This window comes from Lissotriton vulgaris, chromosome 5 (genome assembly GCF_964263255.1).
Source record: "Lissotriton vulgaris chromosome 5, aLisVul1.2, whole genome shotgun sequence".
NCBI classification, from domain to species: Eukaryota; Metazoa; Chordata; class Amphibia; order Caudata; family Salamandridae; genus Lissotriton; species Lissotriton vulgaris.
The window spans coordinates 201,707,342-201,725,421 of record NC_141693.1 but is presented as its reverse complement, the minus strand read 5'-3'; the positions used below and the strand labels follow the sequence as shown (position 1 = coordinate 201,725,421).

The window sequence follows — 18,080 nt, the reverse complement described above, 5'->3', positions numbered from 1 at the left end:
CTTCCTAGACCCCCATCAGGCAGGCTTTCGCCCTGCGCATTCCACAGAGTGTCATCCTCTCTGTGTTGGATGAACTTAGATGCGGTGCTGATGTCAACTCTTTCCAGGCCTTGATCCTCTTGGACCTGTCAGCTGCCTTTGACACGGCCGATCATATTATCTTGATCGACCGTGTCAAGGGCGATGGCCTGCGGGGCTCTTCCCTGGCTTGGATCACCTCGTTCTTGGAGAACCGCCAGCAGGCTGTCCAGCTGGCTGGTTTCTCTGCTGTTGCCTGTCCGATCACCTGCGGTCTTCCCCAAGGGTCTTCTCTCTCTCTCTCATCTTCTTTTTAATTTGTATATTCTTCCTCTCATCTCTGCTCTTCAAAAATTGGACGTCTGGGTGTTTAATTACGCCAATGACCAACTCAATTTTAATATTTCTTTCTCTTCTTCTTCTGTCCTTAACTTTCAATCAGTTATGACCTTTATCAGTGACTGGATGAGTGCCAACCACCTTAAGCTCAATCCTGATAAGACCGAATTAGTGCTTACTGGGGGGTGCCTCCAGTCCCTGGTCCTCTTCCTTTTGGCCTTCCTCTCTTCTCCCTCTCCTTCAGTTTCTGGTAAAAGCCTTGGCATCCGAGTTAGCAGTGATCTCTCCATGCACTCTCAAGTTAGTGCGGTGGTCTAATCTTGCTTTCTCAATTTACGCATCAAACGTAAAATCTCTTGTTTTTTTTCTAATGTGGCATTGAAACTAATCTTGTCTGCCATGGTCACATCTTGTCTTGATTATGGAAATGCTCTGTACGTCGGTATTCCGGCGTACGAGCTTCTCAGTCTTCAACTAATCCAGAACCAGGCTGCTAGGCTAGTTTATAAACTAGCCTAAACACCATCGTGTCACCCCTCTTTTAAAAGCGCTACATTGGTTACCTCTTTGAACGTTCTTTCTTTAAATTTGGCTGTTTAATTTTCAGACCCTTAGCCGGCACTGCCCCTGCTTTCACAGCCTCTAAACTCAAGGCTTACATTCCCTCCCGTGACCTTCAGTCCTCTTCAAAACACCTTCTGTGGATCCCCAGCTGCAGAAGGAAGAAACATGGTGGCATGAGCTTTTCTTTTCTGGCTCCGTCCTTTTGGATCGCTTTGTCCTTCACCATCAGGATTTCTGCTTCCTATATGGATTTCAGCAGGGCGCTGAAGACTTGGCACTTCCAGCGAGCTTTTGCCAAGTAGTCTGCCTCCCTGTGTCCCCTGGTACGTCCGTCTTTAGCACCAAGAAACCGTTTAGTCTACGAGCGCTCTACAAAACCCTTAACTTCAACTTTACTAATCACCTTCCTCTGTGGGGCTTTCATTAGGACCCAGAACACTCATCTACACTTCTCCAGAGTAACCAAATTTCTCTTGTTGGAAAGAAATGGTACATACAGGATTGTAGAAGGATTGATTCCAGAATCTGAAACCCGATAACATCATATTAAAAATAAAAAGTTTGCATTTCAAAACATCCCGCAATCCACTGTATGTTTATGGAGAGTTAAAAGGCATCTTCTTCTACAAACCCAGGCAGTCTAACTTGAATGTAGGCAATTAACCTACTTCTTCGTGGTGTTACTACTAAGGATGCATGATGGGTTGTTTTATTGCGTGAAGAATTCGTTGCATTCAAATTCTTCTATTCAGTGCTATCATAGCGGTGCGTCATGAACAGTACTTTAACTGCATAAATGAAATAAAACTGCGTGGACTGTTAACTGGAGATGGGTGATCCTGTGAAAAGCAAGTGATGAATTACCAAAGTTCAGAATCTTGGCAAGACAAACTTTACTGACGTAATACAGTTGTACCGCCATTCCCAATTTAGCCAATGCCTCATGCCAAACGATCCTTTGGATGAAGATATACTTTAAATATTTTTTTCCGGTACAGATCTCGATAAATCTCCATCCTTTCTTGTACTTCGCGTTCTCTTACATTCCCACCTCTTCTCCCTATCGCTAGGCTCATCCACAGCGTCATCTTTTAGTTTGCATTTACACTTTAGCCCAGACACAACCATACATTCCCAACGTCTTCTGTACTACTATTTGAGCAACTCAAACCCTCATCCCTCACTCACTTGAGCACTCCTAAATCCTGCAATGGTTGTTTTACCTTTCAAAACATGTTACTGCAAATACTTCAGACTATATTTAAAGTGAGTGGTTATTTTTATTTATTTTATTTTCCCTGTTCTGTCGTTTGTCACTTCCGCCGCCTCACCGTGCTTACCTGCACAGGCTGCCACTGTCATACCAACACAGCTACTGACCATCACACTCCAAGGGTGACAATTCAGACTGCTCTTTGCCCCCAAAGCTATAAGAAAGGCTTGGGCAGCAGGTATTAAGTCATTTGTAATGTATATTTAATTAATAAACAACGGCTGTTGAGCTCTTCTCTAAAACAGACTGCGCCAACATGTGGCAGACCGTCATAAGTGCTGGTGTTATGTTGGTATTGACTACTGGAAACCACAGGCAAAAATTAAGCATTTGCACACCTAGTCCATTCCTGAAGCTCAGGCCTGTTGCAATACAAATAGACTCCTAATTTCCTGGTTCCGTTTTTAAATTTAACTTCAACTTGCTCTTATTTTAGGATTTGTTTTTGGGAGTTTTGCTCACTGTGCATTAGCCTGATCCCAAGATTTTATAAGCGTTCCTGTTGTTATTTTCCACCCTTTTTTCCTGCTATCTCTAGAGTTATTCATCAGCTTGACCTTTCGTTGACTGGTCTTTTTGCTAAGCTGGAGGGTTAGTAGTCTGGTTCCGCCAAACTGCATTTTTCCATCTTGATTTTACATCCTATCCCCTGTTAATTGGTTAATGTGTTTTATTGATTACATTAAACTGCAGCGTAAATGCTCGTTTGCATCGTGAGTGGGTTTGCAAACGCAATGTCAACAGCTTCCGTTTCCTTATCAGAACATCAGATGATACCATCTACTTCGCATATGTGGGCAGGCGAAACATTCAGAAAATGAACAAGAACATATCACAGCCTGCACCACCTCCCTCAAAGAACTGGCAGTCCTCCTTACAATAGCATCTAATCACATTCATTTTGGTTTGAGAGCATAGTAAGGAACAAAGTCACTCACCTTCGTGATGACCTTGTCTACCTCTGTCCCTACTGGGGAGTAGAGGATCTTGGGGTTGGTGGTCATGAGGTGGACCAGAAGGCCCAGGTTCCTTTGCTCCTTGTTCGTGAACCCCAATGAGCTCATATTCCCCTGCTTTAGGGCCTCTGGCTCGATCGTCCTACAAGATCACGGATCAAAGAAAGAGCAAATTTTAGAACAAGTGTCGCTTTAGTGAACTGAAGGCTGCAAAAGCCTGGTACTGGAATCCATTTTCCTCTTAACGGGATGTCTTGTGGGACACAGAGGGACATTGCGTACTACCATCTGGTCTGGAGGGCATAGACAACTGGCCAAGAGCAGATTGAGTTTCCTTAACACAGACTTTACCAGGTAAAAACTGACGGAATTGTGCAGGGAAAGTTCAGCAGTTTCTGAGTTTTTGTGGTGGAAGACAAACATGCTGTATTATTGCATTAACCCCAACTCTGCATAGGAAAGGGTGAGAAACTGGGTTTTTGTTGAGGGGGTGTGAGCCCTGCTCAAGCAACAACTACAATCTTTGTCAGGGTGAACCACAAAAAGTCATTATATTAACCCATGCTTAACCCTCTGGTAGCTTAGCACAAAATTAGTTAGACTAACCTTCGAGGCAATACGCCAAGTATTTATGCAGCAGATAAACAGCAATATAGTAAAAACATAACATAATAAAAATCCACCAACAATTCAGAAATATAGAGTGAAATAAATAAAATGATACCAAAATGATAAATGTACAATCAGTAGAAAAAAAGTTATAAATTTTTAAAGTTTTTTGTAAAAACTAGCACCTAAAAGATCAAAGTGCCAACTGCAGACATCTAGTCGCATGAGACCGGGGCAAAGTCGAAAGTTATGTCTGACTGCATTAGAGCACAGTTCAGATACAAGAGGTGGATTGGGCCAGTTCTTCGGTACCCTTTGGAATTAGAAGAAATTTTGAAAAGAAAATGTCTGAGAAAGTAAAGTTCACTGGAGTCGGGCATGCTAATCACAGTCATGTGACCCAGAATGCTGGCACCAAATGGTTAGGACAAGAAATGACTACTTTCTAGAAATTACATTTTCAGAATTGTGTCTAAAAATCTGACTTTGCCATTAAAAAGGTTTTTAAATTACAATTCTTTAGACACCAAACATGAGGTTTCAACCTGTTCCAGTCTGTATTTATCCATATTTATTTTTTGACCATTCCATATGTATTTATCCATATTTCTTTTGTGTTTTGAGAATAAGTGGAGTAGTAAAATAGTGTATTTCCACATTTATTGAATTGATAAACATGCACTCATACATCGATACAAGTCTTGTTTCAGCAAACAAAGCAGCCAAATATAACAAAACCCTACAACCACAGGTAAATATTAACAATATATACAAATATATGTTAATATATGCCTGTATTTAAGGAAATAACTTTCCATGTGTCTATCTGCTCAGCTGCAGGCCTGGAATTCATTAAGGACACCATGGAGAGTCACTTAGACGAAGAACACTTTTCTGTATTCTTCCACTTATGAAAACTAATACAGAAAGGAAACAGATTGTTTTCTGAATGTATTTATCTGTAAAAATCTGTAAAAACTGAAAACTGGGATCCTTCATTAAAAAATGAGTTTTAGGCCTAATCAAAGGGTTCTTTTGCCAGGTCGAGTAGGCAATTTAAAACTGCAAAAAGAACAACTGATGGACAGAATTTTGAACAATACCAAACGTTCACCCCAGTACAGAGATCTGGGCCTAAATCCTTTGTTTTTTTGCTCCCCATGCCATTCGTTTAAACCAAGTCATATGCAAATCAGACTTGACCTGCTCCCCATGGGAACAGTCCAGCCCGAACCGCCAGGCCAGGTCCTCCCTGGACCAGAAACAAGCATCCTGGGACCGGTTTCGGGGTTTCACCCCTCAGTCAAGCTAGTTTGACTCTAGTGGCATGGAGAGCACGGGGCCCACGTCTGGGGATACCCATCCCACCCGGGGTAACAAATGCAAAAAGAACAATTGATGAACAGAATGTTGACCAATGTCAATCATTCACCCCAGCACAGAGATCTGTGCCTAAATGCATCGTTTTCTTTGTACCCCATGCCATTCTAGTTTAAACCTAGCCTGGGGTGAGTGGTTAAAAAGTTTCAGCACTCCATCCATCATCTTATTGTGTTTGCTATATGCACCCTAAATGGGATGGTTATGCCCAGACGTCGGTCCCTTGCTCGCTGTGCCACTGGATTCAAGCTAGCCTGACTGATGAGGGGTGATACCCCGGAAACCAGTCCTAGGATACTTGTTTCCGGTCCAGGGAGGACGTGGCCTGGCAGTTTGTGCTGGACTTTTCCCATGAGGTGCAGGGTAAAGGCTGATTTGCATATGGCTGGGACCAAACTGGGGTGGCATAGTGAGTAAAACAACGATGGATTAAACCCAGATCTGTGACTGGGGTGAGTGGTTGAAAAGTTTCAGCAATGTGTCCATCATCTTCTTGTGTTTGCTAGTATCAAACAGCACACAGGCTGCAACTGCATACCTATGACCAGTTTTAAAAGGTGACTTAGAAGGGTGGCACAATAAGTGCTGCAGGGCCAACTAGTAGCATTTAATGGACAGATCCTGGGTACATGTTGTACCACTTTACTAGGGACTACCTAGTAAATAATAATAATAAGTAAACTAAATGTGCCAGTGAGGGGTAGGCCAATTTTACCACGATTAGGGGAGCGAGCACAAGCACTTTAGCACTACTTAGCAGTGGTAACGTGCACAGAGTCCTAAGGCAAACACAAATGAATTCCAGGAAAACAGGAGGGCTGAAGGCAAAAAGATTGGAGGAATGCCACCTAAAAGCTTGCAGTTCTAACAGAACGCAATAAAATATCTGAAAATATATGGCATTGGTATTTCCCTTGGTGCAAATAATGATATGAAAGGCAACAGAGCCTCTAGTTCTAAGGATAGTACTGGAGATTGCAAAGAGTGACAGTCTTTCATCTATTTCCATGTTACATAAGACTGGGTACTCTACGTCTGTGTGGCGCACGTGTTTGGCTAAAGCTACTGTACTCGGACAGTCTACAGAGAGGACATCAAAAGGATTCCCCCTCCTTCTCCTTTATTTCTGGATGAATTCTGTACAGGTCCTTGAGTTTTAATAGTCTATTTTTCTTTGGATGCAACGGCCTTGGGCGCTCAGGTGCAACAAACCTTGTTCTTCGCTTCTAGGACAGACTTGGATGGAAACTCATCGGAAGACACCTTTTAATTTCAAGGAAAGGACGCCTTCAGTGATAGGTTGGCACCGCATTGTTCACTTTGGGTCAGGAGAGCACAGAGCTCCTGACCAGAAGTGGTGAAGGCTTTTACCACAGTGAAGAGCATTTCACCACTGGGGCTGGCATAGGTCTCCATATTACCCTATATCCATACACAGACCATTGGTTCATGAAAGTGGTGGAGTCCAAAGCCTTTAAGACCGGTGACTCATTATGTAGGCACAAATCTCGAAAGCTCCTTTAACTACATGGCAAATGGGATAAAGGGGTTCTGCACATGGCACCTGAGACCGACAATTGTCCAGTTCTCCAGGAATAAACTTAGATGAAGGGGCGTTTCCGTTCCATACTCAGGAGGCGTGCTGACAAACTGCAACCTGTCCTAGATGCTCAATCTAATTTTGGAGAAAATTTAGAATCCCCAAGGCACCAGGTGATGAAACTTCATTTTGCTGAATTAAAAAAAATTAGAACAACATTTTTGTCAAACATTAGGGAAAATAAGAGAACACGAGAGGAGGGGAATTCCAGAGTCCAAGGAAACCTCACAAGAACATAGGCAAGGTGAGCAGTGGGTAGGTACTGGCAGTGGAGAGGTATTAGGATGTAGTTGGGGCAGAGGTACGAATATGCAGGCAAGGGCAGGAGGAATGAGGGCTAGGTAGGGGTAGCGGTACTAGTATATGGGTAGGCCTAGAGGGTATAGTCAGGTTTACAGATACAAGGTTTAAACTGGGCCAGAGGTATTAAATTATAGGCAGGGCAGAGGACCACAGAAAATAAATAAAGTTGAGGGGGAAGGACAAAGAAACTAACTTGGGCATAGGCAGAGAGATAAAAAAAAAGAGTATTACAGAAAATAGGGGTGGCGCCTGGGCCGCACCCCAAAACAAGGCAAAGAGAAAGTAGAAATGGAGGTGGAAGAAAGGTTACAGGAGTTGATCCCATCAGAAGTGAACAAGAGATGCATGGGATGCTGGAAAAATGAATTCTGTCAGCAAGAAGGGCATTCACCATGTTGGATCAGAAAACCTGGCAATGCCATTTATTACAAAAAAATATATAAAGCTCGTTTATGAGGAAAGGATTGTCAAAACAAGTACATAATCTTCAAAAATCGCATAGATCCTTTCTGGACAGGGTCTATTATTGTTGCATTGCTGCAGTAGGTCTGCAAAAGAGTCACCTTCCTAAAACCACAAGTGGTCTAAGCATTCTCCACTTCATGAAGCACCGAAGATATGAAAACAAATGATAATTACCCCTCATCCATGGTAATTGGCCAGTAAATGTGTTCCTACCTGTTGTTACCACACAGAATGGGCTGCAGTCCTGCCCAGAGCTGGACAAAGGCCGAGAACTGACTCATAGGGTTTTCTGTAGTCTGCTCCTCCTGCACTTCGTCAGCGGTGGCATTGCTGGTGGTGAAGTTGCTGCTCCAGCTGGTGGCGTTGGATGATGGAGGAGGGGATTTGCTGGCACATGCTCCCTTCGGCAGTAGTTTTGCCAGAGCAGAGAGAATGTCAACATCTTTAAGTACCTTCTGCACCTCCAGGAGGTCCTCCAGGAGAGCATGGAGGCGATGCTGGGCCGCAGTGCTGTTCACCTCATCCAGACGGAGCTGAAATCCGAATAAGGTCACTGGTTACATACATATCACAAACACACCATTGCCTAAAAGGGGGTCAAGGAAAGCTCTTTAGATGCTGCAAAGGAACAGCACTTGTACAACAGCTACCATTGAACAGGCTTCCTGGACAGTCAGGGTCTTCTCAAATTTTCTGCATACGTGTGAAGACAACAATGAGGTAGAACTCCACAAGGGAGTGAGAAACTCAAACTCAGCCTAGTTTTGTTTGATGAATAAAACCTCATAAAAGTGCAGAGTGACTTAGACTGGGGGTTTTTCAGCACAAAAGTCTGCATAAACATCACTCTTTAATGATGGCTTAGAAGACAGGAGATGCTCTGTGCTCCTCCAAAACTCCACTAACTGAAATTTGGTGAAGATGGACTTCATCCTTTAATGAAAATAGAAGGGTTGTGGACAGCCCTAAATCATGGGGTGAGCTGCCTTCGTGATGGAGCCTTTTGACTGGGTTGAATGTGTGACATTGATCCACATTCGGTCCATCACCTGTTTTGTTTGCAATTGCAAAAAGAGCTGGGGATGCTCAAACGTGGGTCCCAGGCACTCCACACCACTGGAGTCAAGCTAGCCGGGCTGATGAGGTGTTACCTCGAAACCGGTCCGGTCCTCGGATGCTTGATTCTGTTCTGGGAAGGACATGGCTTTTGTAGTTCCGACTGGACTGTTCCCATGGGGCACAGGGTCAGAGCTGATTTGCATATCGCCATTGTCTAACCCAGGGTGGTGTGGAGTGCAAAAAAACGATGGATTTGGGCCCAGATCTTTTGACTGGGTTGAATGTGTGACATTGATCCACATTCGGTCCATCACCTGTTTTGTTTGCATTTGTGATGGAGCCAAGCATTAACAGCCCTCGCTCCTTTCAAGGAAGGAGGAAAAACTCTACACCAGACAACACACCTTTTAACACACTGGGTTAAAATGCACCTCACACCATGTATACTTCAGCTACATTGACAAGAAATGTAAATGTCGAGTAATTCTACAATATAAAATATGGTGCATAATCTGAAACTTTTTACATGATTTGGCAGAGTTCAGTCTGCCGAGCTAAATCAAAATCTACAGGCAGGCAAGGTGTTCCCTAAACTCTAGTGATTATAAACTAACTGAAAATTAAAATAATGGTTGGTCAAGTGCAAGATCACTGGATTTTAACATTTCCTACCTTTGGAACGAGCTTCCAAAAGCCATACTATGTACTATTTATTTCTCATGTGCTGAGGCATCTATTGTCGGATTTTAAACTCTTTATTGTGTGCATTGTTTGGGAAAAAGAAAATGTGCGATACTATAGATTGACACAGCAGATCCGGATCACACAATCGTCCATAAATATTGTCCCATACTTATTATTAATTTCCTTTATTCTTAAATTCATTATTTAATCCTTTATTATTCAAGGGCAATTGGGATGGTTTATCCTAGTTTATCATATCTAGTACTGCCTATTTTAATTCTATTGAGAACTGCAAATGTTACACATGTTCTTTAAACCCAAACACTGGCACATGCCTGAATAAATATCAACTGCCAAAAAACAGATAAATTGACATTGTCGCAAGCAAATATTTGAAAGGACTACTTTATCTAGGGGGAAAACGGAATTCTGAAGAAATCAAACATTCACCCCCCACTCAAGAGATCTGGTTTAAATCCATCATTCTTTAGCTCTTCGACACTCCAGTTTGGAGCCAGCCATATGAAAGTCAGTCTTGACCCTGCTCCTCATGGGAACAATCCAGCCTGAACTGCCAGGCCAGGTCCTCCCTGAACCAGAAACAAGCATCCTGGGACTGGTTTCGGTGTGTCACCCCTCATCAGCCAGGCTACCTTGAATTCCAGTGGCGCAGAGGGCAAGGGACCCACGTCTGGGGACACCCATCCCACTTAGGACCAAAAGTGCTACAGCAACAAATGATGGACGGAATGCTGATTAAATGAAACATTCACCCCCAGTCAAGAGTTGTGCGTTAAATCCATTGTTCTTTTGCCTACTGCGCCACAGCAGGTTGGGCCCAGCCATATGCAAATCAATCTTGACTGCTTCTCGTGGGAACAGTCCAGACCGAACTGCCAAGCCAGGTCCTCAAGGGACCGGAAACCAGCATCCTGGGACGGCTTCACGGTGACCAGTGACTTCAACACACAAGGACGCCACTATTTTTCTGAACTTTCCTTTACAAATCACGGGTGGTGAAAACTACAACTACCAGAATGCACTGGTTTGCTAAAATTAGCACAGAACAAACAATGTGCTGAGCGAGACATGGCGCAGCGTGGTCACCCTAGTCATCGAGTGCATATCAAAGCCATCTATAGATGCTGAAAGGTTGCATCACATCGTGTAAAAGAAAGATTTATGGTCCGAACAGCTTTGTGTTCACGTTCACTGCAAAACATTAAAGACATCTGTTAAATCAAAATACTGGCTTATATCCCTGCTCCTGATTGCTTCAACATGGACAGGCAGTATTACGAAAAGTAATTCACTTAATGTCTCCCAGAGCAGAGCCCGCTCTCTGGCTAACTGATCAGCCCTGACATAAGCCCCCCGCCCTCCCCCAAAGTCTGCCAGGCAAGGCCCCCGCATTCTTTAAATTACATTTGTAGAAGGATTTTCGGACCGTGGTTAAACACCCAATTAGGAATTTCTTCCGAGCGACATGAACTCCCGTGTTCCACGGATCAGCGCTTTAAAGCCACAAATAGAAGCTGCTGTTTTACTTAATAACATCTAAACATTTGTAGGCGAGGGTTGTTTTCGGCCGCTGAATGTCTCAGAGGTCAGGATTAATAGTCCGTTTTAATACCTGTTCCTAAAATAGATTTTTCGACAATTCCAGGTTTCTGAATTGTTGAGTGAGTGAAGTGATTGATAGCAGGCACGAGCCCATGTTGTAAGCAGGGGTAGGCACCCCCACAGCTTCCATTGGTGTGGGTTGTGTCCATAAACCATGGCTGCTATCTTTGCTCATTTTCATTGTGCACAGTTCATTTTACTCTTTTAAAATTGCTTTTTCTAATTCCCCGCGTTGGCTACTAAAGGTCAGTCCCTTTTTCAGTTGCGCCTACCGGACAGCAGAGCTATCTGCGAAAGGACCTCTAGGTTGGCTGTACTGTCACACATTGGATTGCTTTTCATTAGATTATGTTGCCTTTCCTTCTTCTGTTTGCGAACACCCAGGAGCACAGCCTCATTACATGTATTGTATTGTATGGTATATTGGATTTATATAGCGCTTATCACCCAGGGGTCTCTAAGCGCTTGCCTGGGGAACCCGTCCTGGCTTTTCCCTGGCTTTTACATGTGTTCTTCCACTGCTTACTTTTCAGGCACTACTTTTTTTTATTTTGGTTACCTCTCTATTAAAGTGTATGTGTTTTCCATCTGCCTCCCTCGTATACTTCTCTTCCCCCTCCAGCGAGCTCCTTTCTCACGCCCATCAGCGTCTCCCTGCTGCCCCCTTTTGTGTTGTCCTTATCCTCATGTGCCCCTCACCCCACATTTCTCTCTCACTCGTGCTCTTCTTCCTTTGAGTGCCGCAGCCCCTTCCTTCCGCCTGCTCACAATTGCTGCTCTCTCCCCTCACCCATAATCTTTTTTTTTAATTTATATAAATTGCTGCTTGCCCAACTCAGTGGAGTAGCAAGGTCAGGTGGAACCTGGTGTGGAAAAGTTCAGGTCAACCCCGGCTTGACGAACATATGTGTTCGCATACACCTACAGAATGATGTAGCCAATCGGGACAAGGGTCCCCCACCCAATGTAGCCGTGTTGCACAGCATCAAGAATGCAATACAGCATGCCTAAAACTATTGGTAAAGCCAGTAAGTCCCAAAGACAAGGTTTATTTATTAGCTTTGCCAATTCTTGTTGTCAAAGAAATGATTACAAAGCACACACCACAGATTCCAAAAGCACTAAGCACGGTTTGCCAGACTCTAAAGGTTTAGAGATAGCAAACTACCCAAAAAGAAAGATTGATATTTTCTGAATTCTGGATGAAAAGGGAAATTGCAAATCTAAAGTTGAAGTATCTTCATACATAAACCCCCCTGTGGAAGAATAAGGTTCCCACTGCTGCGTTAGCCTGGACTGGTAAATGTATAGATGGCTAAGAGATGGCAAGGCGAGTAAGACAGCATGTGGAAACCAACAGACATGGTTGAACTGGGACAGAAAATAGACAGGCACTAAAATAAAAGGGGGCCCTCCCAAACGAATCAGATAGCTAAAAGAAATGGCCCACACTTTCACATCAGGGCAGTTTTGAACTTGCTATAGACAGTTCTTTAAGTGTTTTGCAAGGTGTGGGAGAGTGCATGCAGCTGTGCTGGATGCAGGCAATGTATGTGGAAAAATCAGCAGTAACAACTACTGGCAAATCAGACCATAAATCAGCCTCAAAACCACCAAAAAGCCCACACACTGACCCAGCAAACCAGTCCTGGCACAGCCAGATTCCTCTGTAGTCCAGACCGGCCCTGCTGCCAGAGACGTGGTGGTCAGTTTTTCACACATAGATTTATGTAGAAGGTACTCAATCCTAAATGTAACCTTTCAAGACACATAGGAGATAACGAGTGATCCTAGTGGCTGAAAGGACTGCATAAAATCAGTACTACATTACTACACACCTTTTTCATGGTAAACAGGAGATGTGCAGGTGACCAATGCATAACGTTAGCATAAAATGAGATGAGCCAACAGCAAGAAATGTAATCATTGATCTGTTCTGATACTGAGTGTGCCACGGTTTAAGTCTTGGCTCTTAACTTGACCCGATAATAAGAAGTGACCACTAATTTTTCCACAAAAACAACAGAAGACAATACGGTACTGATTAAAAAGCTCAAAATGCGCAAAGTCTACGAAGAACCACATTTTTGTGAGGCACAGTACAATACTGGTGAACGGCAGGTACCGGAGAACTTCAAGTGCAAGTAGTCTGCGTAGAGCCACACCTTGGAGAGGCATAGTACAATACTGATTGTATAGTGTGTACCGAACAGCTCCAAACACATGAAGTCTGCACTCAGTACAGCACCAGTCACATAATGATAAAGAATGTATATCAAAAAGCTCCAAGTTCAAGAGCTGTCCCAATAAATGTCTGCATTTAGAAAGCACGACACTATCAGAGTTACGTTCCTCTGTGATAGAGGAGCCAAAGCCCATTGCCAGGTAAACAGTGAAAACTGGAGCACCTCGGAGGTCCTTGTGCAGAAGACACAAAACTGGCCATCCAGGTCACAGGACAGCTACGCACTCTACCAGCTGTGCACGCAAGCCCCAACCATGCAACAAAATGGAGGACCACAGGCACAGTTAGGACCAAAGTAGTGGTAGCAACACGCTATACAAATACCATTTACAATGCAACACTGCAGTGCTGTACTCCATGGAACTGCGACAGTGCTGGACTTCGGGTGAGTAACAAACCGATGGCATATACAGAGTCTAGGTCTTCTGCACCCACTGGAGTCTCCCTAATGATCTACTACGCCCGATGATCTGAGACCACCATCTGCGAGGAATGTCCATAAAATTACTTCCCAATCGGAAACTCTTACAAGTCTGAGGCATCACCACACGCCCCTTTCCCACACCCTTATCGAAATCCCCATGCAAAAGAGGAAGAGTTGTATTTGTCAGGCATGGGGGAGTCTCTTCTTTTATCTTAGATGCTAGTGTAGGACCTACCATTCGATGTCCATCCTAACTATTTTGAGTTTGGCACATACTTTTGCCGAAGTTTCTTATTTTTGCTATCAATGTGTATCTTAGTAAGGAAATGCTGATAGCCGGTGTTGCCACCCACCCACCACCTCCACTTGCAACGACTGATAGAAAGAGTTGCTGGAGAACCGTAGAAAGATGGACTGGAAACCCATATCAGTCTTGCTAAAATTGTTTAAGTGCTTAATTTGTTAAAAAGTAATTGCCAGGGACATTGTCGGAAGGCCACTGCAACCTGCACCCACCATTGCCCCAGTTCACTCCCCCAATGACAGTATCAACACAACTACTAACCATCACACTCCTGCTAGAGTGACAATCCAGACTTTTTACGCCACCCAAAGCTATATTAACGGCGTGAGTGGCAGGTACTGTTCTTTTTTAAATGTATTTTGACTAATTAAACACTGCAGTTGTGCTCATCTCAAAATTAGACCGAGACCGCCACCCTGTGGTGGACTGTCACTAGAGCAGGTGCGGACAATGAAGTGCTGGTGCTGAGCGCCAGAAACCACAGCCTCAAATTACGCACTGGTTGGAGTCAAACCCACACTGCAGGAGACGATAATGGGGTATCACTGAGCCGTGACCGCTCACCCTGGTCTGAAAGCACACCCCTAGCATGCAGCCCACCAGAAAGGTGCCAGGGTGGCAGAATGGTCCGTCTGGCGCCATTCACTGTAATATCAAGTGGCCCTAAATAATGGGAGTTTAAACATGTAACCAAACATGGGACCAGTTTAACGGAGGTACTGATACTTCAAAATCAGTGGTATGAATGACAATATAATGTTATGCATAGAACAGGTTGTACATGTTATAACCAGCGCTGGATACAGGCCTGTATCATTTTCCAACAATGGAAAAAGGTGTAGGAGACGTCACACTTGGAAGGTGATACCGCTGCCTTTGCCTTGTCAATGAGATAACTCATTGGATTCATGCACTAGCTTCATCAATGAGATAATTGAGTAAGTGCATCACAAGACTAGAACTGTGTGAATTTTAAGTGTTGCACGTTTATTTTCCGGGGGTTCACAGGGTGTCACACCTCCACCGCCGCTAAGATGAGCACCTTCAATATGGGTGAAAGCAACACCCATTACTCATGTGTAGACACACTAACGTGTAGATAGGCGTGGTTATTTTATCTCAATTATGTACTTTGTGAATTTGACTACCCTCTGACAAGTCACAGTGGAGGTTGAGGATCACGCTGAGTCGAGATGTTGAGCTGCACCACTGCTCACGGATGGGAAGAGATGTGGCCTAGTGGCTAAGGAGTCAGTGCTCTACGCGGGCCAGACCATGCGAGACAGACCCTGGCAGAGCCAAAATAGAGCCCTTAAACCAGGACCCTCTATTTCTATCAGTGTTAGAAAGGGACCCCCACCTTCCTACCTGTTGCACGTTAGTGGTGCCACACAATGTCACCAGCGTCCCTGTGGTGACTCCGGGGCTAGGTGACAGGTGGCAACTCTTGTTGACCAGAGTAGCCCGAGTGTCCCCGGGGCCAAGTCATCATTTCACTTCCGATGGATAACTACTGTATTGCCACTTACTTTTAAACTTACCACATCAAGTTGTTTTATTCTCTTTGGCCCAAGATAAAGAAGCTATACATAAAGTGATGAATAAAATATCCTTTAATAATTGGGATTACGCTTTGTCCAGTGAGACCCATTTACGAATTTGTCAAACATGGGATGCTAATGCACATACATGCATAAATTATAAAGGCCAAGCACGTCTCGTGTAAAGGCCCATATTTTTAATCCCACAGAAAGCACCGGCTGCGGGGCTGACCTGGGAACCTGGATCTAAAACATGGCGACTGTGCGACACTGAAATCGCATGCTTCCGGGCAAGTCACTAAAAATATGTGACAAGTGACATGCATGCAATTGTAAATACGTGAAACCTATTGCAATTGTGTGCTTCAAAGAGCATCTTAGAGCATTGCCCTGTCCTCCCCTTTTATGTGCAATGCTCTCTCGCTCCCCAGCAGGTCTATAAATAGCCACCGATACAGACCGCGCTTCCCTCCCGGATGCCGTGGAGCGGAGGAGACAACCTTCCAGGCGGAGGGCTCACGCGCCACACCTCTGAATCCCCACCTAGCGCGCGCTTACATGAAGCGCTCATCTGGACTCCCGGCCTCACCCCCTTAAATGAAATCACGCACAGCATTCTAGAAGTGGGCAGGCAACACATGACAGGGAGAGCCGGAGCCGAGCCAAGGGCCTGTCTGCTCTTGAGCCTGTGTACGAGCAGCGCCCTGAAAATGTTTGCTGTGTAAACCAAACCATAAAGCACCATGCACAATTCGACAGTCTCTTCAAAATTAAAAAAAGTGCATTTCTTTAACTCATGGAAGCCTTAACATTAATACTTCTAATTATTTACTGCACTGAGAAATACTTACTAATAAAACTGATCGTTTTTAAACATGAACCATCAGTAAACTAAAAGGCAAGGCAGCTGTCATGTAAACCCTTTAAATGGACCAGATTATTATGCAGCAACATTATAGTCTATAAAATCAAACTCAATAGGTTTTTGTACAACTGGTATTCTGAACTCCCATATTGGAAGGTGTGTGCATACTCAACAATGAAGCAAAAGGAGTTTTGGTGAAATAAAACATTTGCCGAAGATCACACAATTTTAAGCTGGGAAACCACGATTTATTCAGGTTTTCTGGTTTCACTTTGTACAAATCACCAAACAAAGGACTACCCTTTTGTCATTCCTTATAAGTCTTTGTTTTTATTACTTTGTCGACTTTCTATAATATTTATATAACATAAGCTTGATCCTAAGGAATTGGAGCACTTTACTTAAGCACCAGTTAGATTAAGCAAGACCACATTCAATGTTTATAGGCAGGGGCAGATTAAGTGATTTGCCCAGAATCACAGGATGGTGAGAGGACGCCAAGACTCGATCCGGATTCCCCAGTTCCAAAGTCAGCAGCTCTGGCCGTAATGCCACATCCTGGGTAGAAGGAGGGTGGCAGGCAGAAGCCACATGTAAGTTCGGCTGGAGGTTTCAACAGGAGCTTGAGTTGAGCCAGACCCAGGCTTCAGGCTCGAGCCTTCAGTTCTTCGAGCTTTTCAGAAATTCTGCCCAAAACATTTGGTAATTCAAACTTTAATAAAATAATAACCTAACTCTTTCAGAAAATGACAAAAATAAAGAGTATGGCAAAAGTTTTCAAAGTCACTTAAAGAGTGTAATTCCGTAATAAGTGCAATACTTCAGGACTTCTCGAAAATCAACATTGTAGTTGTAGTCTCCCTGGGTATCCACGTGCTTGACCGGCCCACACAATACAAACACAGCTGTTTCCTTCAGATCCAGCACCCATTTCCTGTTGGGCAAGAGTGCATGTTCATGGTGCTCCAGATAGATTTCAGAGAAACGAGAGGGGTCAGACCGGTATCATCTGACTCTCTCAACCCTCTATTACTTTTTAACAATTAAAAAAAATAAAATGAAGTTGAGTCATACTGGACATTTATGACACACAATGGCAATGCCAATAAGTCTGGCTTTTAAATGAAATTGCGATCGATTTAGGAATTCAATAAGTCATCATAAATGCACTTTAATTCGTATCTTATAACTCATGCATCAAATCATCCACCAACGGACACGTGTACATCCACAATAAACTCACACACAAACTCAACGTATGCAAAATAAGTTACAAGAATAAAAGCAACAAAAGAAAACATGCTGCAGCCTTAACATGGCAGGCATAAGCTTACAATAACAAAAAAAATTAAACATAGCAGCAAGTGGCTGCCTTGCAATGCTATTGAGCATAGAGATTAAACATATATTTATATATATATATATATATTCACAGAAAAAACCATAGGTTATAGACCATATATAGTTAGGAATTTGCATTTACAAAACCTTGAAAATTCACTGAAAAAAACATAGGTTATAGACCATATATAGTTAGGGATTAGCATTTAAAAAACCTTATTTTATTTGCACAAAACCATTGAAATTCCATATATAGTTAGTTGCACTAACTATATATCGCGGACCCGCAATCCACTGCTAATGATGTCACATATTACATCATTCATGACATGGTCAGTGACATCACTGATGACATCACTGATGACATCTCAAATGACATCACTGATGACATCACTGATGACATCTCAAATGACATCACTGATGACATCACTGATGACATCACTGATGACATCACTGATGACATCACTGATGACATCACTGACATCTC

General features: G+C 43.5%; 1 protein-coding gene across 1 annotated transcript in view; it reads right to left on the bottom strand.

Moving 5' to 3' along the window:
* Positions 1–18,080, bottom strand: part of ABCA2 (ATP binding cassette subfamily A member 2) — a 696,743-nt gene that overhangs the window by 335,488 nt on the left and 343,175 nt on the right. Inside the window, exons 9-10 of the mRNA XM_086921159.1 lie at positions 7,721–8,040; positions 3,133–3,292 (exon numbers count right to left, since the gene is read on the bottom strand). Coding sequence (XP_086777285.1) covers positions 3,133–3,292; positions 7,721–8,040 — 480 coding nt within the window. The remainder of the gene's footprint in view (positions 1–3,132; positions 3,293–7,720; positions 8,041–18,080) is intronic.